General features: G+C 39.2%; 2 protein-coding genes across 2 annotated transcripts in view; one reads left to right on the top strand and one right to left on the bottom strand.

Annotated features, from left to right (window-relative positions):
* Positions 1-1,845: 1,845 nt before the first annotated feature.
* LOC149015716 (auxin response factor 19-like) lies at positions 1,846-10,493 on the top strand. The gene is made up of 14 exons (XM_089155113.1): positions 1,846-2,710; positions 2,843-2,955; positions 3,821-3,919; positions 4,030-4,086; positions 4,679-4,834; positions 4,921-5,005; positions 5,160-5,250; positions 5,405-5,569; positions 5,752-5,874; positions 6,370-6,445; positions 6,586-6,724; positions 7,102-9,023; positions 9,113-9,303; positions 9,656-10,493. The coding sequence occupies exons 1-14, from the start codon at positions 2,656-2,658 to the stop codon at positions 9,849-9,851; spliced, it is 3,468 nt and encodes a 1,155-aa protein (XP_089011239.1). The 5' UTR covers positions 1,846-2,655; the 3' UTR covers positions 9,852-10,493.
* A 4,476-nt stretch (positions 10,494-14,969) lies between these two features.
* The window catches only part of LOC149015717 (AIG2-like (avirulence induced gene) family protein), a 34,110-nt gene continuing 22,786 nt past the window's right edge, over positions 14,970-26,293 (bottom strand). The window contains exons 3-5 of the mRNA XM_089156047.1: positions 23,023-23,115; positions 15,843-15,926; positions 14,970-15,427 (exon numbers count right to left, since the gene is read on the bottom strand). Of these exons, the coding sequence (XP_089012173.1) occupies positions 15,284-15,427; positions 15,843-15,926; positions 23,023-23,115 (321 nt within the window). The 3' untranslated portion in view covers positions 14,970-15,283. The remainder of the gene's footprint in view (positions 15,428-15,842; positions 15,927-23,022; positions 23,116-26,293) is intronic.

The raw sequence follows: 26,293 nt of genomic DNA on the forward strand, positions 1-26,293 counted from the left end.
AAAAAAAAAATTATATTTCTTATTCTTTGAAGGAGGCCTATCAATTTATTCACCAACCTACTACGAATCATCTTCAAGCAGTCAAAAGAATTTTATGATGTGACAAGGATACAATTGGAGCCAATACAATAATCAAACCTAGCAGCTTAACCCTAGTGGTAGCCTAGATTGATGCTAACTAGGCAGCACATCCAAACACACGAAGGTCTACCAGTGGATTTTACATCTATCTAAGAGATATTTTTGTTTCATGGTCGTCTAAGAAACAACTAACTATTTCCCCTTCCAGTGCAGAGGCGAAGTACAAATCATTGGTTGTAACCACTTTTGAGTTATTATAGTTGACCTGCATTCAATGGGATCCAAAAATTGAGATCCCCACACCTCTCCCACTCTATTGTCAAAGCTTATTCACAACACACTTGGTTGCTAACCTAGTTTTTCTTAATCACGTGAAATACGTTGAGGTAGATTACCATTTTGTTCTCTACTTGGTTGCGAACAACAAGATTCATATCAATTTTGTGCGATCCAATTACCAGATTGTAGAGATCTTTACTAAAGGCCTAAGCTCAGCAAAATTCACACTGCATAGGAGCAAATTATTGTGGCTACCACCCTATAGGTTAAAGGGGATTTAAGACCAAGTCAAGTAGGGAATTCTCACATGAAAGATGAGTTAAAATTTTAAAATTCCTTAGAACATTATCTCATTTGTAACAACCTCTTGTATTCATTCCCAACTCTACTCATGTACAACAACTTCAATTATAAAAGAATCACTTGCTTACTCAATTAAGTAAGCAACACAATCCAATACAACTGTCTCTCTTCAGAATATCTTCATGCTTTGCTTGTAATTGTGATCTGCTCTTGCGTTGTTAGAACTCTAGTGTAAATATAAAGTTTTGTAATAAGTTAGATTAGATTTAGATTAGTACAAGACCATCTTATCCTTTACAGATGATTGTGTCTTAAAAGGAAAATATTAATGTAAGTTTAAGGTGTTTCTTGCAGTAGTCATACACTCAAGGAGTTAAAAGCATTATAATTTTTTGTTTTTCTATTAGTGTACCTTTGCCAATCATTTTTAGTATTAGAGGTTCTCAAAATTAGATGGTTATTTTGTGAACATAGCAGATTAAGTTGTCAATCAATCCAAAAAGACAAAGCCAGAAGTACTATATAAGTCAGATTACATTTCTTTTAGGATAGCAACCCTAGAGAGCACAAAAAAATTGGGTAGGGTGTGATGTTATTTCAGAGTTTATATTGGGCCATATGTTTATTAAGACTTTTGCATCCAAGTCTGACCTCTCAGTAAGTGCGAGCTAACTTGGGTGGCTGGGCAGCCACCTATGACGAGCAAGTCAGACTAAGAAACAACCGTGCGAGCTAATCAACTTTCGCCCGAGCTTCATCGACATATGCATGCACTTGGGTGAGACACAAGTACTCCAGGTCCTCTGAACATTTTTCCACTCTTCAATTTTCATACACCACCTTGTCATCATCCCACGATTTGAGGTTGGACCCCCCAAACTCGAGCCTCCTCATGTTCACATAACTTTGTACACGGGTCCATCCTAGGTCAAACCCTAATGCTATCTGACGTCCGAGTCCAGTACTCGGTCTCCATCCTGGTTCGAGACCGAGTCCAGTACTCTGTGCAAAATGGCACAACAAAGGGTAAGTTTGGTATTTATTCTTGGGACACACTTCAGTCTTCAGGTCCATGGATTCCAAGATGATGACTTTCACTCCCTTTGTGATCCCAAGATAAAGAAAACAAACACAACCTTCATCTTTAATATATTTCCTTCTCATATCATCAATTAATTGAAAAAACAAAGAAAAGAAAAGAAAAGAAACGAAACCTCAGCTTTGTATTTTTCCTTTTGGAGACACCAAGAAAAGAGGCTATTTGGGAAAGTGAAGGAAAAAACCGCTTGACCTTTCGCCACATTTTCACATGAATTGGTGTTTTTAGATTGATTCATAGGGTAGAAAGGAGAATAGAACCGTGTGTGTGGGTTTGTGTGTGTGGGTTCGTGCTTTTGTCTTCTGAAGAAAGGTGAAAACAAAAGGGGGTGAGCCGGGAGAGGTTCTTCTGTCTGGGGATGTAGGGCGGGAGAGGGGGCAGTGTTGAAGCATTTGGTCTGCGAAGAGCTTAACAAACCTACCCTTTTTCTTCCTCTCTCTCCTCCTCTCTTTCCCTCCTGTCGGCGACTTTTCCGGCGCCTCATCACCTACACGGGATTTCTCTTCCACCTCCCTTCCGGCGAAGGCTTTCCGGAAAACTCACCAACCCAAAAAGTAGCAGAGCTTTTTCAGCCCATCTGTTCTGTTCTTCGAATCAATTGTCTTTTCCTCTCGACTGGGACGACGGAGAAGTCAATGATTGGGGAAGTTTCTCTTCTCCACTGATTGATCTCGCAACCCATCTCTCTAATTTCCTTTTTTTTCCCATCACAGCTAGGGACAGCTGCTTGAGCTGCTGTTCCGATTCTGGGTTTTCAGTTCCTAGCTCAGGATTGGTTCCTGGTTCTTTCCTCCGTTAAAATTGTGAAATGATCAGTTAACGCTCCTCGAATCTCGCCGGTCAAGTGAGCCGTTGAAGAAGGTTGATAGATTCTTCTGAATCCTTCTCACATAATGAAGTCGCCGGCGAATGTTGCAGCGGCACCGGCGACGGCAAACCCATGCGAAGGTGTTGTCCCATTTTCTTACTTTTTATTCTTTAATTTATTTATGAGTTCTATTTATTTGAATTATCCGATATTTTCGCTACAAAAATGTCAATGATTTACGGCCAATGGCCTTTTGCCACGTGACATAGCAGGAGAGAGAAAGAGCATCAACCCAGAACTATGGCACGCATGCGCCGGACCTCTCGTTACGCTGCCGCCGGTGGGGAGCTTGGTGGTGTACTTTCCTCAAGGTCACAGCGAACAGGTGAGTTTAGGGTTTCTGCTAACGTACGCCGCATTGGAATGACACGTTATCCTCCCCCTCCTCTTTCTGTCTTTGAACTTCTAAGCGAAGTTTGATCCAAGAAAGCTTTGGGAAATTTTTACTCAACCAAAACTGAGACTTTCTTTCACTGTGTGAAGAAGAAAATTTGTTTTAAAAAAATGAATTTTTTTTTTGAATAATGTGCTACCGTGCGCCGTGGTTGCCGAAAGTTGTGGAGGTTCTGAACTTAGGAGTGGACCAATAGCTGCTGCTGAAACAAAAGTAATTTTGCTGCTTTGCGCAGTAGGGATGGACAAGATTTTTCCAATTGTGAAATTACAATTTTGACCTTTTTTGGGGTTAGATTTCTCATATTATTTATTTTTCTTTTTAATTTGTTTTTTCCAAAAATTTCAAGTTTTTTCTTGCAAAATTTTTCAAATATTCTCTGTTTTGATGTTTGCCTCACCAGATCCCATGTATTTTAATTCTTTTTATATTTAATATTTGTACAAATCCAGTGTAAGGTTCTCCCTTGTGAGAATTATCATGCATGAAACATGTTTTGTGATTTTTCTTCTGTATTTGCTATTGATTTAATTTTGTATTCACTTTGAAATGTTGAATGTGTTCTTTTGTGATTATTTTTTTTTTCGGGTACGATGTACTTGTCAAAACTTCTAACAGTTCAAGCTAGTGAATGATGCTAAGATGAATCTGAAAGTTGGAACTAGGGAAGCTTGAAAGCATTCTTGAAATTCTTGTTCTTTTCAAGTATACGAGTCATTGGTCATAAATTTGATTTTGCATCCTCATCTAGTGTCATTTATTGCAAAGATCTGAAGTAAGGCCTATCTGTTTTCAGGTTGCAGCATCAATGCAGAAGGATATTGATGCTCACATCCCAAACTACCCGAATCTGCCATCGAAGCTGATATGCCTCCTTCACAATGTTACATTGCATGTATGGTGCTTATGGTTTTTCTGTTCCTTGAGATAAATATATTTTGATCTCAATGGTTTTATTGAGCTCCATTTATTAATTATTTTATTTAATGGTATTGGGTTTTTTAGGCAGATCTGGAAACAGATGAAGTGTATGCCCAGATGACACTACAGCCTGTTTCCTCTGTAAGTATACATTTCCAAGCTTTCAAGGATTTCTATTTCTAAAATGGACTGTATGTTAGGTATTCCCAAGTCTGCATGTTCTTGTGTTGAAGAATGATAAGAAACCAAATAAATTACATATGAATCATTATGAATCATGAAGATACAACATATCACATTAGCAACAAATGTATTCAGGAGCTGACATGAAAAGTGGAGCCCCAGCAGGATCCTATATATATAGACCAAAGTTTTTGGATTTGTAGGGTATATTCTGAATCTGATCTGATTTGCACCTCTCTCTCTCTCTCTCTCTCTCCCTCTTGCATATTGAGCTGTGTCCATGTACATAACATGTAGGCTTGTCAGCATGTATAAATATTCTACCAATGAAGCACTTAAAGAGTCCTGTGAAGATAAGCTATATCTCTTGCACATTGCTGGTTTAATAGCTTGAGCATGTCAAGGAATATAATCAGCTAAACCAACTGGATGTGATCACAATTCTCTTGTTCTAGTATGTAGCATAGGTCTTGTTTCTATATTCCAACTTTTCTTCTTTGCTTTTTGTTCAGTTATATTCATCAATTTTTTTTCTTATGTGCGAATGCAGTACGACAAGGAGGCATTATTTGCTTCAGATATTGCACTTAAACAAAGTAGACCACAAACAGAGTTCTTCTGTAAGACCTTGACTGCTAGTGATACGAGTACTCATGGAGGTTTCTCTGTGCCCCGTCGTGCAGCCGAGAAAATCTTCCCTCCCCTTGTGAGCAAATCCCAGTATTTAAAGTATTTTCTTTATGAATTTTTATTCTTTTCAGGCTTTTACTCATTCTTTTGTCATTTTTGTAGGATCTCAAGCAGCAACCACCCGCTCAAGAATTGAGAGCCAGGGACTTGCATGATAATGTCTGGACGTTTCGACATATCTACAGAGGTAAGCTGGTTTGCAACTGGCTTCTTTTGCTCATTCTTATCCAATGTTTTCTGTTCCCCTTCATTACCTGGGGAATACTGGAAACCTTATGCTGGGCAAAACTTGCCCATGAGTGCATCTCAGTTTAAAGATTTGTGTTTCTTTCTGTACCCAGGCCAACCCAAAAGACACCTGCTTACAACTGGTTGGAGCTTGTTTGTAAGTGGAAAGAGGCTCTTTGCTGGTGACTCCGTCTTATTTATTAGGTAATCTATGCTCAATAAGTGAAACAAAATATTCTTTAAGCCTTTTGGTTGGTTGGTTGGTTGGTTGGTTCTTGTCATGAGTTTCTGCTTAATTTTGCTTTCTAAAGCATCTAAATCTTTTAGATTAATTTGTGCATTGTTGTGTTGTGCACAGAGATGAAAAGCAGCAGCTTCTCCTGGGTATCAGAAGGGCTAATAGGCAACCCACAAATATATCTTCATCAGTATTATCAAGTGACAGCATGCATATTGGAATCCTAGCAGCTGCTGCTCATGCAGCTGCAAACCACAGTCCATTCACAGTGTTTTACAACCCACGGTATTTTCTATTATTTTGTGTATATAATTATTTTGTTAATCTTCTCGTACTAGTTTTAGAAATTTACTTTAAGCTGTACTGCTCTGAGTTATATGATGGAGACATACATATGTTAGACCGATTAGTTATTTTCTGAAGTAAAATGTTGACTCTTGACTTAATTGTTATCCTGGTTTCTGCAGGGCTAGTCCATCAGAATTTGTGATTCCTTTGGCCAAGTATTACAAAGCTGTTTATGGAAACCATATATCCTTGGGTATGCGATTTCGGATGATGTTTGAAACTGAGGAGTCAGGAACCAGAAGGTAATCTATCTCTCTCTCTCTCTCTCTCTCTCTCTCTCTCTCTCTCTCTCTATATCTGTAATTATGGATTCAGTAGTTTTGGTACTGAAATGTTGTCCTTTTAGGGGCAAAAACCTAAAATTTTCCCTGAAACTTTAGGGAGCGCCTAGTTGTGCATGACACGTTCGAATGATTAGATTGGAGGGGACCCAAAAATGGTAGTTTTGCTTTGGATTGTATGACTTGTTATTTGTCATGTCATCATATTCCCAGATGTTGAAGTGTGATATGGTGCTCCACAAGTGATCAATAGCCCTTAAGTCAGTAGCAAAAATAAATAAAAAAATTGAAGTTTCTAGTAATTCTGGAGCTCCCAGGCAATGACATCGAAATTTGGATGAAATGGCCATGATAATCCCACAGAAACCTGATAATAAACGAAGTTGATCCTTATGAAATCTTCATCAAGTCAAATTCTATCCATTCATTCATGTAGTGGGAATTACTTTGTTGCAGATACATGGGCACAATAACAGGAATCAGTGATCTTGATCCTGTAAGGTGGAAGAACTCACAATGGCGTAATTTGCAGGTAGCTTTATCATCTCTTCTTATGTCTTGCATTTTCTTAAAAATTGTTAGTGTCAGTCATAATCAGACCACTGTTACATTAAGGTTTTTCTTAATCCATTAGTGAAATTTCATTGTTATAATTGTTATCTTCTTAAATAGGTTGGCTGGGATGAGTCCACTGCTGGGGAAAGGCGTAACCGGGTCTCAGTGTGGGAGATTGAACCTGTGGCAGCCCCATTTTTCATTTGTCCGCCACCCTTTCTCAGATCAAAGCGGCCAAGGCAGCCAGGGATGCTAGGTATGTCATGTAAATTGTCAGCTGAAGTTTCATGTTTTAGTGTATGAGGGAGGGAGACTGTTGTGCTTCAAAGTTCAAATATCAACTACCATTTTCTGCGTCGACTAGTACACCTCGTGGGATAAAATTGGACTGAGAAGATAATCATAAAGCTGGAAAAGTTAAAATGTTGGATGCTTTCTTATATCCTGTCTGGTTAATTTCTGACCTTAAAGATACTCATGGGGTCCAACCTGGCTGGGACCATCCTTGCAAGGCATTCATACCTTTTCCAGATGTCCAATTATCAGCAGCAGTTGTCTATATGGTAATCTGTCATAACATGTGAATTTTGTTAACGGATTTCTAACAGACAGTGAGTTGGTTTGGCTTTGCAGATGACGAATCTGATCTAGAAAACCTTTTCAAGAGAACAATGCCTTGGCTTGGTGATGATATCTGCATAAAGGATCCACAATCCCAGGATGTCGTAATGCCTGGCCTGAGCTTAGTCCAGTGGATGAATATGCAACAGAATCCTTCTCTCAGTAATTCATCTTTGCAGCCTGACTACATGCGTACTCTAAGTGGACCTGTTCTCCAGAACTTCGCTGCAGCAGATCTTTCCCGTCAGTTAGGTCTACCTGGGTCACAGATCTTGCAGCAAAACAACTTACAGTTTAATGCTCAAAGGCTGCCTCAGCAAGCACCACAGATGGATCAGATGGCAAAGTTACCAAGCATATTGAACCAATTCGGATCAGATATGCAGCCTCTACAACAACTGGAAGACATTAGTCAGCAACCTAGACAGAACTTGATCAATCAGGGACTTCCATCAAATCAATCTCCAGCATTATTACAGTCTCAAGTTCTTATGCAGAACCATAATGTTCATCAACAACCACCACTCATCCACAATCATCAACTTCATGCAAACCTCCCTCATAATCCCCAAAATCCCCAAGAGCAGCAGCAGCAACAACAGCAACAGCAACAGCAACCACCACCTCTACCACAATTGCCACCACAGCAGCAGCAGCAACAGCAACAGCAACAGATATCAGCACCACTGCAGCTGCAATCGGCTAGCCAAAACCAACAGCAGAACCGAATGGCAGCTCAGTTCTCACAAGTTAACCAACAGTTACAAATGTCAGAACGTCAGATTCAGTTGCAACTGTTACAGAAGCAGCAGTCACTCTTGTTGCAGCAGTCTATGCAGCAACAACCTCCACAGCTAACCCAACTCCAAGAGCAGCAAAGGCAGCTGTTAGAAGGGCCTCAAAATTTTTCGACTGTATCTACCTCAAGCCTGCATTCTCAGCCACAAATGATATCCCAGCAGATCACAAGGCAGAACAGCCAACCAAGTGTTCGGTTCTCTCATCCACTGCAGAATCCACCGCAACCAAAGCTTCAGCAGCAGCAACCAGGCATGCTGGCAGAGTTGCCTGGACAAATGGTACTTCCTTTAGCCCCCACAGCAAATCTTCTCTCAACTGCAGGCAGCAATTTACTAACAGCCACTGGAGGTGGAGCACAGTCAGGCCTTACCGACGATATGCCATCTTGTTCTACGTCGCCTTCTACAAACAATTGCTCTGTAGCCCAACTGGTCACATGCAGTAAAACCCAATGCAGCCAAGCATTGCCAGAAGGAACACCCCACTCTGCAGCAACTGTCATGAATAATTTTACATTGGAAGCCATGGCAGCAGCCCCCAACTTTGTCAAAGAGTTGCAGCAAAAGCCTGATATCAAGCCTTCTGTATCAGCATTGCCTGTATCCAAAAGTCAGGCTCAAGGGGTTGTTCCTTCACAAGCGCATGTTAATACTGCAGCTCAGTTGGACTATTTGGACTCATCATCCTCAGCAACTTCAGTTTGCCTTTCTCAGAATGATGCTTCCTTACAACAGAACTTCCCAATGTCTTCTTTCAATCCCCAGCCGATATTGTTCAGGGACACAAATCAGGATGGGGAAGTTCAGGCAGATCCAAGGAATAATGTTCTGTTTGGGGTGAACATTGATGGTGCAATGGGGATGCCTTCTACTCCTGATCCCTTGCTAGTGAGGTGCATGGAGTCTGGAAAGGATTTTCCAAATAATCTTTCTTCACATGACATGCTTGCTAACTGTGGAAACTCCAAGGATGCTCAGCAGGAGCTGTCGTCTTCAATTATTTCCCAGTCATTTGGGGTTCCGGATATCCCATTCAATTCAATTGATTCAACCATCAATGACAATGGCTTCTTAGGCAGGGGCCCATGGGCTCCTCCACCGCCTCAACTCCAGCGGATGAGAACATTCACCAAGGTTTAATTTTTTTTGCAACACTCACAAATAATAGTTTTTCTTTAACCTCTTTTGGTTACCCAGATCTGACATAATTGCCCTATTTGCAGGTGTACAAGCGTGGAGCTGTAGGAAGATCTATTGATATTGCTCGTTATTCAGGCTATGAAGAACTGAAACAAGATTTGGCACGTAGATTTGGCATAGAAGGCCAGCTTGAAGATCGACACAGAATAGGCTGGAAGCTGGTCTATGTAGACCATGAGAATGATGTTCTGCTAGTTGGGGATGATCCATGGGAGTAAGCACTCTCTCCCTCTCTCTCTCTCTCCCCCTCCACTCTCCCCACCCCCCCCCCCCCCCCAAAAAAAAAAAAAAAAAAAAAAAAAAAGAAGAGCAAATAAAACACACACTAGTCAGTGGTAATAGCCAGATTTGTCAATCCTAAATTTGTTGGGTGAATATCAGTATTTTCATTGGTTGAAGACCAACCACACCAGTTCTGGCCCTTTCTCCTCTACCCACGAGGAAAAAAAAGGAGGGAATAAAAATATTAATTCATCTTAGGAGACAAACTAATCACAACAGTTAGATATTCATATAAGAAATGCTTGGTTTTAATTTTAATTGTGACATTCTGGTGATGTTTGCAGGGAATTTGTTAATTGTGTTCGTAGCATCAAGATATTGTCACCGCAAGAAGTTCAGCAGATGAGTTTGGATGGAGATCTTGACAATGGTGCCCTTCCAAATCAGGCCTGCAGCAGCTCTGATGGTGGTAATGCATGGAGGAGTCGTAACTGTGACCAAAACTCTGCCCACCCTTCAGCAGGATCATTTGACCACTGAATTACTGTTGGAATCAACACAGCACATGAGAATAAAATTTTGGGGTGGATCAGTGCATGATTGTGGTGACAAGCCAGACAGAATTGTTTTATATAGGTTCTCTCAGTGGCTGTCAGGATGTAAAGAGGTCCGTTGTGCAGTGTCTTAGTGTGAGCATAGATTTTGAAGGCAACACATCTGCAGCTAAGGAATGCATGATTATTTGTAGGTAAAGTGGCCCAAGGTTTTTTTTTTGGGGTGTCTGCTAGTTTGAGATTTTCAATAGTTAGTACAGTGCCACTATAGGCGGCGGATATGCCAATAGGTAGTTTTGGTTGTAAGATCAATCTTCCTCCCTTCCAGGTGCACTGCAGGTAGTAGAAGTGCACAATTTGTACTGCTTGGTTTCAAATGTATAAATGTGTAAAAATTGTATTGTACCCTTATCCTTCCTCTATAAAATGCTTTCTTGAAGTTCTTCTCAATGAGAAATGGATATTGGAGAGTCGGCATTTTGGACCTTTGGTTCTCAAGGATGTTATTGTGCTTGCATTATGCCATATGTCAATCAAGCAACGAAGAGGGATTAGGGTTGTAAGATAAACCCAGAAATCCATTGCGTATCAGTCAGTCTGCCCAAAAATTTCTGGAACCAAAACTGGCTAAAAGCCTCACACCCTCTCAGAATCAGTTAGATGTATACCACCTCCAAGTGAGATTGTCAAAAGTAATGTCTGATGTTGAAAAGGTGGGGCAGTTTTGGGATTAGGGTATGGGTGGCATTAGCAGTGACTCAGAAGCCAGAAGAGGCCTTCGAAGTTTGCTTTTACAGGGTTACAAGTGCTATATTTGCCTGTGGCAGAATTCTTGGCTACCAAGGTGTGCTATTCAATAGGCTCAAGTGCAGGGCATCTTGGCACTAGTTTTCTGAGGTTTGCGCTGCAGTAAGCACCAACACCAGAATTTTCAGGTGTCTTCAAAAAAGTATGAACACGCATTAATATTGAAGTTATGTCCGTGTTTTCATGTAACACTGAAACAAGAGAAAGGGAAGAGATAACAAGTTAAAGATCAGTTTATAGGTTTTCCTCATACCTACCCTCTTGGGCACTGTGGAAGTGCACCTATGTCACCATATAAGCGAAGAAAAGACACCAGTATCCTATCCATGGTACCAATGTCAATATCCCCCCGATATCCCATGTCGCTGGGCGTCCCCCCCCCCGACTTTCTTCTCTTTCTCTTTCCCCTTTTCTTTTTCATTTTTTTATTTCTCTCTTTTCTCTCTTTCGGCTTCTCTCTCTTTTGCTTTTTCTTTTTTGTGTCTTCTCTGGGTTCTTCTTTTTTGTTCTTTTTTTTTTTTTTTTTCTCTTCTTTCCGTTTTTTTGCTGCTTTGTGTTGGTGTTTTGTTTATTTTTTTTCTCTTTTTTTTTTCGGTTTTTTTTTTTATTTTTGTGGGTATTTTTTGATTATCTTGTTGATTATTTTTAGTGTTGGTTGTTGTGTGACTTGTGGCTCTCTCTTGGCTCTTTTTTTGACCGTGTTATTTTATTTTTAAAATATCCGATATTATATATCAATTTTGTCTGGTGGGGTGTTTTTTATGGTTTTATGTATTTTTCTGTTGGTTTGTTGCCCTGTGCTTTGCCGTTTTGTTGGCTTTTTTATTTATATCATCTGCATTTCATTTTCATATTGATTGTTTATATGTTTGTATACTTATTATGTTGTTATTTGTTAATGTTATTTATGTCTCTGTTTGGTGAGTCGGGCTTCTTTGTTCCTGCCTGTCTGCTTTGTGCTTTGTGGAGTCTGTGTTTTTTGTCCGTTCTTTCGTGGTTAGGTCCATCCTGGGTTGATTGCTTGCGGCTCCGGTGTAATGTTCTCGGGTTTCGGGTATCAGATCTGAGCACTGATGATGGTGGGGCGTTCTTGTGGATGTTCGTGATGTGGGATGTTGATCTTTGATGTGGATCGGGGGAGGTTTGGCTTCCATCGGGGCGGTTGGCGGCTGGCTCGGTGTCCATCTGGCCTGGGCTCCTTCGTTGGGGGGGTGGTGTTTTGGATGTTTGGTCGTCGGCCCTCTCTCGTTCGCCGTTCTGCCCTCCCGGCCTCTGTTTCCGGTCGCCTGGAGCGATCCTTCATTCGCCCCGTTCTTTGGGTTGGGGTGCTGTCGTGTTTTTACTCCTCCCGCCGCGGGTCCTCTATCGTTGTTGTCTTTGGGCTTTTGGTCCCCCCTGGTTGTGACCACCCTCCTTCGGGGAGTGGTTTTTAGTTGCCCTTTTGGGTCTTTGGTGCCATCATGTCGATGGTGGCCCGCGGTCCATCATCACTTCTGTATCTGTGTTGGGCTGTCTTCTTGTCTGGATGTCTGTCTCCCCGTTTCTGGGTCTCCGGTGTGTCGCGGTTGGTGGGTGTGTGCTTTCGCTGGCTCCACTTGGGCGTGGTGTTGTGGCTTCCCTGTTTCCTTTGTGGACACTTGTCTGCCATTCTTGACCTTGCTGGACATTGTCGCATTGTCCCCGTTGGGTGGCTCCTTCATCTACAATCTCGTTGCTTTGGCTGTGGGGTCTGTGGGTGGTTGGTGCGCCTTCCGCAGTTTGGACATTTGTCGTTGGGCTCAGATGGTCGGGCCTCGTCCTGTTTGATCGGAGTGGTTTGTTGGGTGGTCCGTTAACTTCTCTATTTCATCTTATATTATTATATTTATTTTGAGTTTATGATTATCTTGTATGATTTTATTGTCTATTGACTTATGGTTTGTGATATTCCGCTGGCCTCACTATCATCTGTGATTTCGGGTTGTTCTGTGTGTTGCCTGTCCTATGTGTCTTGTTGGTGGCTCTTCCTTGGGGGCCCCTTGCCCCTTGTTGCTCCCTTGGGTTGGGATGCTTGGCGCCCCTGGGCATCGCTTTCTTGATATTGTCGATGCCGTGGCGCTCATCTGCATCCTCTTCATGGGCCGTGTTATTGGTTGTTGTTTGTGTTGTGCTTGTAGTCTTGTGCTTGTGGGCTTGTAGTTGTGGTTTGGTCTTTGGTGTTGGTACTTTTTGCTTTTTAATTATCGTTTTTCTAAACCCTGTATCATATAGTCACATTTGGGTTGGACCAACCTATTGATGCGTCGTGTCGTTGGGCCGATGAGTGGTCCTCTTTTGCCCTGAGGTGGCTTGGTTTCCGATTAGTGGTTGTTTTTGTTTATTTTAGATAACCATCAATACTTGTTGTATTTTGCGATCATTGTTTAGGTGCTTTGGGTCTTTTGTGAGCTGTGTCGCGGCCTGGTCCGTTGTCTTATATGTTAGTCCTTGGGCTTGATGCATATGTTTTGAGTCTTTTGACTTTTGGTTTCTAACTTTGTTTTTGTGTTGCGCTGAATGGTGGTATCTCTTGGCTGTTCATCCTTGGTTGGGTCGTCTGTCTCGCTTGCTCGCCTCTGTGTGGGGTTGGTACATTCGATGTCCCTCCGGGGGCGTTGGGCCTCTTCCTCGTTTTATTCACTATATTGAGGTTGGCTTTGCGGGGGCTCTGGGCTCTCATCTCGTGTTTTTGATGTTGCGGTGCCGTCCCCTCCTCGGTGTTGCGGGTGGCCTTTGCCCTGGGGGCCGCCCCTGCTCGCTGGTTTGTGGGTGGTTTGCGGGTCCCTGCGGCTGCCGCTGGTGTTGGTGTGGCCCGCCGGGGGCCCTCCCTGCCCTCTCGTGTGCTGTGGGTGTTGGTGGTGGTGGTGGTTGGTGGTGGTGTGGTGGTGTGTGTTGTGGTGGTGGTGTGGTGGGTTGCTTCTGTTCCCTGGGCCCCCGTCGGGGGTCTTTTGTCTGCTCGGTTTGTCTGGTGGTGGTTCTGTCGTCTTCCGTGGGCGCCCCTCGGGGGTCTGCTTGTTTCCTTGGGTGGGTTCGTCTGGGTCCTGGCTTGGTGGTCTGTGGTCCCCCGTTTTGGCTCGGTTTTGGTGTCCCTCTCCCTCCTTCGGTGGGTGTTGGTTGTACCCCTCTTTCTTCGTTCTGGGAGCTTGGTGTCCCCTCCGTTCTTCGTATCTGGGGCTTGATGTCCCTCTCTCTCTTTCCATCGAGTCATTCGTCCGGGCATCTGTGGCTGCCGTTCCTTGGCTTTCTCCTTCCCTCTTGGAGTTCTCGGGGTACCGCTATAGAACTGCAGTGAATGATTACTTAAACAATTTTCAATATCGTATGAGATGGGATGAGTATGTGAATTTGTTGGGGGGCATCAATGGAGACATCGAGTCGAGGAATTCGATCCACCTAGGCACAGATTTGGTACCGAGCCGAGAGTTTCGATTTTATATGGTTGGATGACTTTATGTATTACGATTTGTACAATGAATTGTAGACTTTATATGATTTGGTTTTATGAGTTTTTAGGTTTTTAGTTTCGGGGCTTTCGTCCGCGTATAGTAAGACATGGGTCGATTAAGAACATTAGTTTAGGTAATGTTTTAGATCAAAATAACACTACCAATGTGTTTATTAGCCTCAAATTAGGCTACACATCAAATTTCAGGTCAAAATGACCAAAAAAACCCATCGAAACAGGGGTTCGATTTTTCATCGAACCCCTACCAAAAGTCGCCCGACTTTTGGCGAAATTTCGGCCGTGTCGCCGTGTCGCCAAGGAGCGACACGGCGACACGGTTCGAAATTTTGAACTATGATCCTATCACAGATGATCATTCTCAATTTAAGACCACCATCTACAAGCTTTTCTTTTGGTATGGGCTGTATCAAGGAAAGAAAATTCTAGCTGGATTCTAATTTGGATCATTCCTTTGTTTTTCTGATGCCAAACAGACAACTAAAACATTTGGTTGAAGCAGTGGAACTCCCGTTTGGGAAAATGAATTCTTACTCTAGATTATTTTTCATAAAAGGCTAAAGATTAGTTTAAAAAAATAATAAAATAAAATAAAACATTAGCTTTGATCACAATTTTAGTATGCTTCTGGTAAATCAGAGAAGAGAAGCTCTTCTCTGAGTTCGAAATTCTGATTTTTCAGGTGGTATTGGGAAGTTTTGCTTTGGGAAAAAGGAAGAAGATGGGTGAATGGGTAGTCCTTCATCCTATATCCTTTGGATGACACACTTTAAAACTCCTTTTGGGAGCTCTCTCATCCTAATGCAAGCCAGTATCTGGGTCAAAAAAGGGTTGTAACCTGGTTTAAGTCCTGCACCAAAGCAGTCAAGGATGGGTTTGCCATTTCCACCAATATTACAAATGTTGGAAGAAGGAAATACAGAAAATCATCCAAAGACAATCAAAATGGTGAAGGAAATATTATTATTTGGGATAGCAAAAGGGGAGCAAAACAATGAAGGTTACTAATTATTGAACAAGCAAATTTACACTAAATGCTGAGTATCATTCTATCCAAAGAAAACATCCCTCTTGCTCCTTTCACAATGACTTGCTACCTCCTTAAGGATTTACTGATACGAGGAGCCATATCAAGGCATGTCTGGCTTCTCATCAGCCGGCGGATAGAAGGATTCATATGTTTCCACCCTTGTCTTCGATTCTGGTTGCTCTAGTTCTTCCAAGAAACCAACGGTCATCTTGAGAAAATCATTGAAGTGCAATTTCCTCCATTCCTTGGAAAATATGAAGGCAAAGAATGTATTAAATAAAGCTATTTTCTAAATCCAACCAGTATTCGAATGGAGCATATCTGCTCGCTATGTGCCTTAAAACAAGTGCATTATCTTCACCAATATCATCATAATTACTGTAAGTACATGCTTATTTCTATGTTCAATTTTTGCCCCCCCCCCCCCCCCCCCAACAAAAGAAAAATAAAAAAGGAAGAAAAGAAACCCAGGGGGAATCTATGACATAATCTAGTTCAAGTTAAATTACTACGTAGACTTTAGTCCAAATCAGGTTGCAGCCAGGAAAGAAAACCATTGTGAGCTTAATTACATCTGGTTGGCTGGCAGAAAATCAGGGGTATGGTATACATCACATACTGCAAATTTGGAAAGACAAGTGGATAGACAAGTAGGTTACCTGAAAATCCCATTCCCCATGCAAATTTGGATCACTGTTGTCTCCCCAGACGTAGGCATCAGCTTGTAATGTCTTAGAATTTTCCTGCAAACAACCCGTACTCTTTTAGTTAGCACCCCATACCCATAGAATGTATGAAATACAGGCTCTTTCTTACAACAGCAAATCTTAAGCTGAGGTATGGAAACCTATCTTGTGATTTGTATTCAAACTATCAAACAAGACAAATCTAGTGAATGTCTTCCATTCATTTAAAACCCTGTAAAAAAGCTTCTAACTGCAAGTGTGACAGTAATGCTTACTTTAATTTTTGGGTGAAAACACAGTAATATTACAGGCCCATCATAACGTGTATAACAAGATATAGTGATACATGATACAAAATTATAGTTGAAAATTTAGTATTAAAAAAATAAATAAATAAATAAAATCCCATTGATATCATTCCATGACTCCCTAAAATTGCTTCACTTCGTAGAACTTGGGAATTTATCTTTGTAAGGTAGAAGTGATTTTCCCTGACATCAATAAATGAATTATGGTTGGAAATCTGCATTGAAGCTCCAGTACAACCATTCCACCTCATAGTAATGAATTCAATCATCAGATAATCAGTGCTTAAACATGTTGAGTTAGAAAACTCTAGTGAACCTCCAGTGCAACCCTTCCACCACATGGCAATGTAATGCAACCCCAGATATCGTTGCTACCAGTGATTTAACATCCTTCCAGTTTTGCATGTTACCAATCACCCGATCCTCACAAATGTGAATCAGCATCTTCCTTTTATCCTAAGGTTATTGATTAATCAACTACTCATCCAAGCCAGGCAACAGGACTTCTAAACTAGGATTGGTTATTCACATTGTCCCTGAATGGGACCGACTTTCGGCATTTAGATATTTAATTTAAGTGCCAATATATTGATATTGAATATTTGAACACTGGAAAATCAGAAAAGATAAAAATAAAGAATAATTTAGTGATTCTAGAAGAGGCTCCATGAAGGTGCTTTGAGCATCCATACAGGCACAATTTAGTAGACCATTAAGAAGGGCATATCTTGGGGGACTCAATTGATTAGAGAGAATGACGACAATGAAAGACTTAGGGTTATTGACTAGGGAAAAAAGGAAACCGCCATGACCCAAATCCAGATAGAGTTAGGGGGTTCAACCTCAACAGCGTTGATCAGACAACCACTTAATTGAACGAAATTAATCATGATAAGAATCATCAAAATCAAACTACCAGTAGAACAGTCAAACCATAGCATTAAGTCTCTAATTTTGAATATTTAAAACATAATGTCACATCCCAAATAACTCTACTGGTGGCAATCCAAAATCTTGTTCCAACTAAAAGAAATATTCCAAAATTCAAATGATTTGAGTTCACATCTCAGCTCTTCCCTATTACACTAATCATTTCAAAATTCAAATGTACAGGTAGGTCACAACACCGAAATTCTATTGTTTCTAGGAATGCCAAGTTCAACAACATAAGGAAGTAGTAACCTAAATGTGGCTAACCCCCATGAGGTTACTGTATGATTTTCCAAGGTAAAAGATCCCCCAACCAGTTCAAAACAAAATTAAATAGGAACATAGTTCCAAAAAAGGGAACCCAAGGACCATATTCTTCTCCAATCTGAGTTTTGAATGAATTCAAGGACATATTCAAAGAAATTCTGACCGTCGGACGGAATGGTTTGTGGATCCTGAACAGCTACAGCAGCTGAACCTAATCAAATAAATTTATGTAACAGTTCTAGAATAGAAGAAGCACTAGATTTATTAATAAATTTGTTTACCAGAAAACTTAGGTCAACAACAGAAGAAGCTAATTAGGTTTCTTTTTGGATGATAGAAAACAAAAGGCATAACTACAGAGCCAGCTGATTAGGTTTTGATCCCAGCTGGCATCACTTTTTTCTCTCTCTTCAATCTTTCTACTGTCTGCGTTGGGGCCCACTCGAATCCAGGAACTACAACTAAAAGCTGCCATTCTCACACTTCTTTTTTTTTGGTAGGAAGCTGCAATCTCTCACACAATACTCCGTTTCTGGCAAGAAAAGAGAAGAAGATGTTTCATACTTCTCCAGACTCAAAAATGGTCATTTTTCTTTGGTAAGAGACTCTAAAATGGTCATTAGGGTTAAACTGAACTGCAAGGAAAACTAAGTCAAAACTCTATGGCTGCAGGTTGTGACACGGAACACGTCTTAAAGGTGAAGTGACACACCACTTCTGAACGTTCATGCTACTAAATTATCACTTACACCAATGATTGGTTCTGGTCTGACCCGCCGTACCTCTCTTATCACATCTTTATTCTTCTCTGCGGGCTTATTGTTGTCTTTTCCTTCTCATGAAAAACTCCTAGGGTATTTTAATGATAGGCTCTATAGGAATTAGATGACCATCTTTGATAAAATACCTATCAACAGACTTTTTAAGTTCATTTCATTATGATAATTTCGAATAAGTTCTTGGATGACAAGTCTAAATATATTTTAATAACAATATCTATATTGAAAAAGTTACAATGTTGGTGATGATCTGATACATAGATGCTAAATATAATGAATTTGTGGCACCCCCTCCCCCTTCTGCCTCCCTCCTCTTCTCTTTTCTGGCTTGTGGCAATCTGAAAACAGAAAAGAATGAAGAAAGAAAAAAAGAAGAGAAAAGAAAAGAAAGAGAAGAAGGGAACCCAGAGGATTTGCCTAAGATCCAAGATTCCTTCTCCAAGATCTTCAAACCGCTGCTGAAGATCCATTCCCAAATCCCTAAAAACTTCTTTAGTCATCCCAAGACAATTTAGATTACTCCTTTTCATCCCATATTACTTTGAAATAATTCTTACCCTACCATACTGATCCAATCCCATGGGAATTTAGTAAAACCCTAATTTTTCCCTAGCAACCCATATCCCTTTCCACAGGTATTCCTTTTGCCTTAGATCAACCCATGGAATTTTGGTGATTAGTTGCTAGAAGATTCCATGCTAACCCTAAACTTTAGGAATTATTTCAAGAAAACCCTAACCCTAGAGTTGGGTTACATCACTTAGCCAAGGTTAAATAGGCCCTTTATTGCAATATAAGATCATACTTTTGGAGAAATTAAGTTGTGGCATAGTAGCCGCACCTATGGAGTAAAATTCATGTTCAACGGATGAGATAGCTGTGGATGAGTGTTGGTTGGTTAGCCTCTTTAAATAAAAGTCTAACGCTAAGATTTGGCATCTATAGACCATTATTAATACCCTGGATTTTGGAAAGTAATCCAGTATTAAAAAAAGATGGTGGGCAAAACAAACTATAATCAAAACTCTTAAGAAAACAGTAAGTAAAATCGACACCAAAAAAAGAAAAAAAATCAAGAGAGCCATAGGCCAACATTGGTTAAGGAACCTTGAGTAGAACTAATATGAGGAAACCAAGGAATAAGTTCAGCATAGGAGAAATTAAGAGATCCATGCTAAAGGAAATCATGTATATCGGGTAAACTAGTGAAAACAATAGGGAATAAATTGGATAAATGATAGCAAATCAGATTAAAAGGAATTAAACTCTAACCCAAAACCAAAATTGATCGTGTCACTCTTTTTTCTCCTTTCTTCTTTCTTTCTTTCTACTCCCCTTTGGTCTGCTGCTTTATCTCTTTTTGTTGCTTATCTCTCTTTCCTTCTTTCTTAATCCATTATTTATTTCTTTTAGTTGCTGTCCATCTTCTCTTTTTGAGCCATACTGCCTCTCTCCTCTCTTTTATACCTCTTTCTCAGGATCTCCATTTTATATCTCCTCCCTATTATATTCCACAATTTCAAACTTCTTTTTTTTTTTTTTTTTTTTGGGGGGGGGGGGGCAGTTCTACTCTTTTATGAATTCTACAACTCCTACAATTTTCCAATTGATTACGTTCTATCTCTATTTTAGTTCTCTCTTATTTCCAGTAACTTATCTCTTTCACTAGACTCTCTATTTATTCTATTGTTGTTGCACTTTATTTTCATACTCATTAAGTCACGACTCCTTTGCTATCTATTTTCCTCCTTAGTCCTTTTCAGCACTCCTACTAGTTAGGAATCCTAACTCAAATTAACTAGGAGTCCTTATCCTCTCCCCCTCTATTCATGATTCATATGTTGCCCCCTTCTTCATTTTATTTAAATTATTCTATTGTTTATTCGACCTAATAATAAAATAATAAAAATTATTTATCTTCATTTGTTGCTTGGTAGAGATGAACTTTGGCAAACGCAGAGCTGTTCTAGTGGTTGAAACCAACACCTCTTAGTGAAGAGGTTGTGGGTTCGACTCTCGTTGAGGCATATTAATATCCCCATCTCCTGGCTTAATAAAGCCCCTTTGTACCACAAAAAAAAAAAAGGAGAGAAATGAACTTTGGACCTCTTAGTAAATTTGTCTTATTCCCAACCACCAAGCTAGATATATGTTTATTAAGTCCAAAAATAATTTAAATGGGGCTGCAATACTCCATAATTTACAAAATATTCATTCATAATTATATCCTCCAATATATCCAACTAATATTAAGTTAAAACACATAGTGAAATTATAAATCTACTTTTATGGTGCAAAATTATAAAAAATAAAAAATAAAAAAAACCCCCTAAGATAAAAAAAATTACTAAATGAATAACACATTCAGATTTTAAATCTTCGAGGGCAATGATATAACAAAGTCCATAGGATATGTGGTCCACTACTATTCGGGAACAACAAGTGGTTGTAGTAAATCATGATGGCTTATGATTTTCCGCCTTCACTTGTTGACAAGTCAAACAGTGTTGTCCAAAACTAGCAATTTCCCTCTTCATATTGTTCCACCAATACAAACTTTTCAAGTCATGGTACATCCTTGTACTACTAAGATGTACGGGTATAAGGAGTGCAACATGCTTCGTCCATGATTGCTCGTTTCAAGTCATTATCATCAGGCACACAAAGTCTCATACCATACCTTAGGGTCCAAGAGAATATCAGGTTGTTTACCTTTTTTTACTCCTTACTTGACTTTCACCAATTTAGGATCCACAACTTGAGTAGCTTTCACGATCAATGATGGCTGCATGGTCAAACTCATTAATCTTCCTGTACTGTCAAATAGCTTCACTTCTATGTCCAGTTCCCTCAAGTCTTCAGGAAGATGATGTGTTTTAATTATGAGGGTAGCAGAGTATCCATAAGATTTTCTGATTAGGGCATCTACCAGCACATTTACTATCCTGGGGTGATAGCCGATGGTAACATTGTAGTCCTTGATCAACTCAAACTATCACCGCTGCCTCATATTTAACTCCTCTTCTGTGAAGATATACTTAATAATCGAGTTTGAGGTATGTCATATGGTATTTCTCAGTCGCTCCTAGGAAGGGAATGATAAGTTTTGAGAAGAAGGAAGCTGAGTCATACATACATTGGACCATTTGAAATACTCAAAAAAGGACTGAGCCAGCACCATATCAGCTTAATCTACTACCTTCCCTATCTGGTGCGAATGATATATTTCATGTATCAATCAATGTTTCAAAAAGTATGTGCTAGATCTTTCACATGTTTTGAACTATGAATAACTTCGGTTTTGAGAAGGAACCGATCCATGAGGAAGCAACACCCAAATTGTTGATGTAATGTGAAATAGGACATAACAATACATGAAAGTATTATTGGGAAATCAGGCAATCTAGGAAGCAATTTGGGAACGTGAAGATGATCTGAATGTATATCTAAACTAATATTTTTTCCATATCAGGGGTATTTTTGTAATCTTGCACCATAGCGGTAGATTTATAATTCCATAAATGTCTTTTGCCTGAACATTAGGTAAGTAAATTGAAAGTTATAGTTATAAATGGATATTTATAAATTAGACAGTATTCTAGTCCTATTTAAGTATATCTGTGGACCTAATTAACATGTAAGTATCTAACTTAGTGACTAAGAGCTGGACAAATTTATTAAAAGGTCTAAGGTTTAAGTCTACTAAGCATCAAATAAAAAAATGTTTTTAATTATTTTATTGTTAGGTCAAATGGACAAAAGAATAATTCGAATAAAATGAGAAAGGGGTAAATCTATGAATCATGAAAAAAGAGATAAAAGGATTAGGAATCCTAGTTAATAGGATTTAGAGGATTCCAGTCTAGCAGGATTTGGGAAAGAAATAAGGTGGAGAATAGATAAATTAACGGAGTCGAGACTTATAAGCACAAGATTTAGTCAAATAATAAAAGAAAAAAATAGGGTCATAGGAGAAGAGAGAGAATTAACAGCACTAGAAAAGATTAAAAGAGTTGAAATCATAGTGATATAAAAGGGAGGAGCTAGGTTAAAAAGGAGACCATGAGAAAGGGATAAAAAAGAGAGGAGACAGGCAATAATAGCACAAGAAGGAAAGAGGGAGCAGCAACCAAAATAAATAGATTCAGAAAGAAGGAAAGAAGACAATGCAACAGACTGAAGCAGACATAGAAAGAAAGAGGAAAATAAAAGAAGAGAGAGTGGCACAACCAAATCTGTTTTCAGGTTAAGAGTTTAATGCCTTTTAACCTGATCTTATCATTAGTCCAATTCACTCCTTATTGTTTTCACTAGTGTACCCAATAAACATGATTTCTCTTGCCATGGATGTCTTAGTTTCTTCCATATTGGACTTTTTCTCTTAGTTTCCTCAGATTAGTTCTACTCAAGCTTCCTAAACCAATATCTTGGCCCATGGTTCTCCTGATGTTCTTACATTATAAGTTCACCTACTATTTTCTTAGGATGCCTGATTACAATTTCTTTGTCCATTGTTTTTAAAATTAATAAAAAAATCCTTCCCAAAGTTCAGGGTATTAATGATGGTGTTAGGAGACCAAATCTTATTGTTAGACTTCCATTCAAAAAGGTTAACTTAACTATTGGGGAAAGAAGTGCACTAAACTAATGTTACAATAGGCAATTCAATAAGGAATATATATTGTTGCAGGTGGGGAATAAAATTTAGTGCCTGAAACACAGGAACTTGACATAATATTTGCCAATCGAGGTAAGTGGAATATAATTGAGATAGTGATTTCCCTCAGATCTCCCTAAACGAAAGCTACAGTTTCTTCCTCTTGTAAGAGTGTTTAACACAAATAAGAAGTTACGTGGTGGTGTACTTACGATCAAAGAGACATCAACAGTTTTCCTTTCGTACTCAACATCCTCAAAAGCATCCAAAACTTGTAATTCAGAATCTGTTATACCAAGAAGCACCTACAGCATGAAGAAGTGATCAGGATAAATTTCAACATAATAAAAAAGAATAGGATCATATTTCATCAATAAAGACAAATAAAAGATAAATATTTCCTTGCCAACAAGGATATCAGTTAATGATTCAAGCTCAAAAACAGATCATGATAATGTTCAGAAAAAGTACAAGCCTCAACGGAGCTGAAATATCTTTCAAATTCATCCTGTATGCAGGATAATCTATACAGCTGTACGACCAGGCTGAAGGAGTATTGTAATAAGATGAGCAAGTAACTTAAACTTATAAAATTCTTCTCAAACTCACATACAAGGTTATTTGTTTGATGGCAGCTTAAAGGAAGAAAGCATTTATAGGTTTTCTAACAAGAGGTATCCATATGAAATTTTGTCCTTCACATCTGACATTGGATGGATTGGGGAAAAAAAATCCAAATCCTATGGTCATAATAAAGGAAGATTAGCAAATATGTGACAAGCAAGATATAAGGGGAGTGAATAGATAGAAAAAAAGGTACTCTTCTGATCTCAGACACACAATCATATAGGGACAACAGAACTAATAATAAGGCAATTCCTTGAATGGAAGTAAACGAGTGGCAATGAGAGAAAATACAGATATGTCACTAGTAGATACGATACCTGGCATAACAGAACTACCAATTTAATGTGAGGATCAGAATACTAATCGCTACCACTTCTAAATAGGTACACAAAGGGAGAGTATGTTCCTTTTTTTTGGGTCTCAAAAGATGAACATTTCATAGCTAATTATAGAGATAGCTGCATCTTACATAAGTAATTACTGGACTACTACCTCACGTCCCCCCCCCCCCCAAAAAAAAAATAAATAAATAAATAAATAAAGATAAACAACAACTACTACTAACCAGGGTTATTAACATAGCCTTAAATTGAAAGGGATCAAGTAGGGGCCAATTAACTAGGATCTTTAATGAACAGGCAGATTCAAGTTGGTCAAAATGAGGGTTTCCATGGGTTAAGTGGGAAATCAGAGTTGAGAAGGTTCTATTTTTTTTTTTGGGTAGAATGCTGAGAAGGTTCAACGGATCTATGAAGGTTTGAAGAGTTCTCACTTCTTGTTTGGGTTCTCTTGGGATGAGTGATAGGTTCATTTCATGCATATTGTTTTGACTAGTTAATTGGCTATATTTTTATGTGTTCACAACTGTTTTATATCATTTTACCCTAATATTGCATGTTAATGAATATCTGGCATTCTTCCCCTGAATTTCTGTAATTTTGGTAATCTTTTATATATTTTCTGCCAAATCCTAATTCAGATTACTTATTTGTGCTTGTAGAGAATCACCTCAACAATTGGACTCTTCAACAACAAGGGTTTTAATCTAAAAGTGGATTCATTAGTGGGGCATTATGGGTATTTGAAGAAATTTGGCCAAGAGAATCCCAAGGAACCACAATGTATAGAGAGTTCCCCCTTTTTACCTTCCCGCATGGAGTTCTACTCAAAATTATAATTTTAATTTCCAAAAAAGAAAGGTTACACTGAGATTCGAACTCATGTTACTAAATTTAGAGTCCAATGTCCTAACCACTAGACCATTAGTTTCCTTGATTAAGTTAGATTTGGAATTTGGAGACTCTTTGTATTAGATTGAGTCAACGAATCCTATCCCATGTAATCTAGGAAATCACTTTATAAAAGGGAAGGAAACTCTACAAGCCAAGGACGAAATTCAGAGGATACAAAGGGGGACGAATTCTGGAGAGAGAAGACCAAGAGAAGCTGCTACCTTGGGCAAACTTTGCAGAGAATGCTGCTGGAGTTTCTTCCTCAGTCCTAGTCTAAAGTGATGTTCCTCTGAACTTCTTCTTCTTCTTCTTCTCCTATGATGTTCTAAATTTCTATTGCCAAAGTGTAGATGGATCCTTATATGAATTAATTTATTGATTTCTCTCTTTCATGTAATACAATCCTCTACTCTTCATTTTCTTCAATTTTGTTCTTAATGTCTGAATGTCTGGCCAACATTCATGAATTTCATGTTATGTTTTCATACATGTAACAATGAAGAATACATGCTAGACTTAGGATTGAAGAATGATAAATTACATCTAACGTGTGGAGAATACATGCTAGACATAAATTACATCTAACACGTAACAAGTTAGACAGTTTGTTTGACATTGTTTAGGGATTCTATGTTTCATATAATGCAATGAATTGATCTTCTATGCGTAAAAGGTAGAATGGATTTGGTGTGTTAGGGACCCTCAAGCGTAACATGTGGGGTGATCTAGTTTAGTAATCTTGTCGGCAAGGATAGAAAGTAAATTGATTCTATGAAGGGGAGGGATTGATAATTTATGACATGTTTGGTGAAATCGAAACTCTAGTATTTTCGTTAGTTAATTTGCTTAGTATTTTCATTCGTGATTTTATTAGTATAATCGGTAGCTAATTCTCAGTTTTGATCACTAGATAAGTATAAGTGTTTTTTAAGTTGGTACGTAATTTGACTCTTTTTGATCCTCATGGGAACGACATCGCTCTTACTTCTATTTTACTTAGGCAACCTTGTGCACTACGAGTACGAGCGCCACAATGAGATGGTTTTCACTAAATACTGGTGGTTAATCAAAGAATTTGGGAGATGGCCGGGGTGTTAGATTTTGGGTAGTTTGGATGATTACAAGTATAAGTATTAATGGGATGGATCAAACTTCGAGTATAGGGTTTGTCAGTCAGCAGCTCAGTCTTTTAGAGGATTGTGAATAAAGATTGAACCTTGAACTTGAAAGGACTTGAAACTTGAACTTAAAAGAGACATTCAAGAACTTAAAAGGAAGCTTCAATTTGAACCTCCAGGACGTCACATTGCAAAAGAATCAACTGAAGCAAATACCAACGCCACCTATAAACTTCCTGAGGTTCATACTGACAAGGATTGAAGAGATCAAACGCCAATCACACCATAGTGTTTTTTTTTCCTGGGGTGAATAAGTCGCACCAGAGTTTAGATTACATACTAAACTGAACTCTCCCAAAGGAGGATGAAGGAGGCGGCAGCAACTTGCAAAGCAATTTCATTATTCAAATTTGTGTTCCACGATCAACCCCATTTTTTTTTTTGGTAGAATCAACCCCCTTATAACCTTATATAAAAGACTATAATAAGAAGGAAAGGCATAACCC

Source organism: Hakea prostrata, chromosome 5, assembly GCF_041222555.1.
Source record: "Hakea prostrata isolate BN-2017 chromosome 5, UWA_Hpros_2, whole genome shotgun sequence".
Taxonomy (NCBI): Eukaryota; Viridiplantae; Streptophyta; class Magnoliopsida; order Proteales; family Proteaceae; genus Hakea; species Hakea prostrata.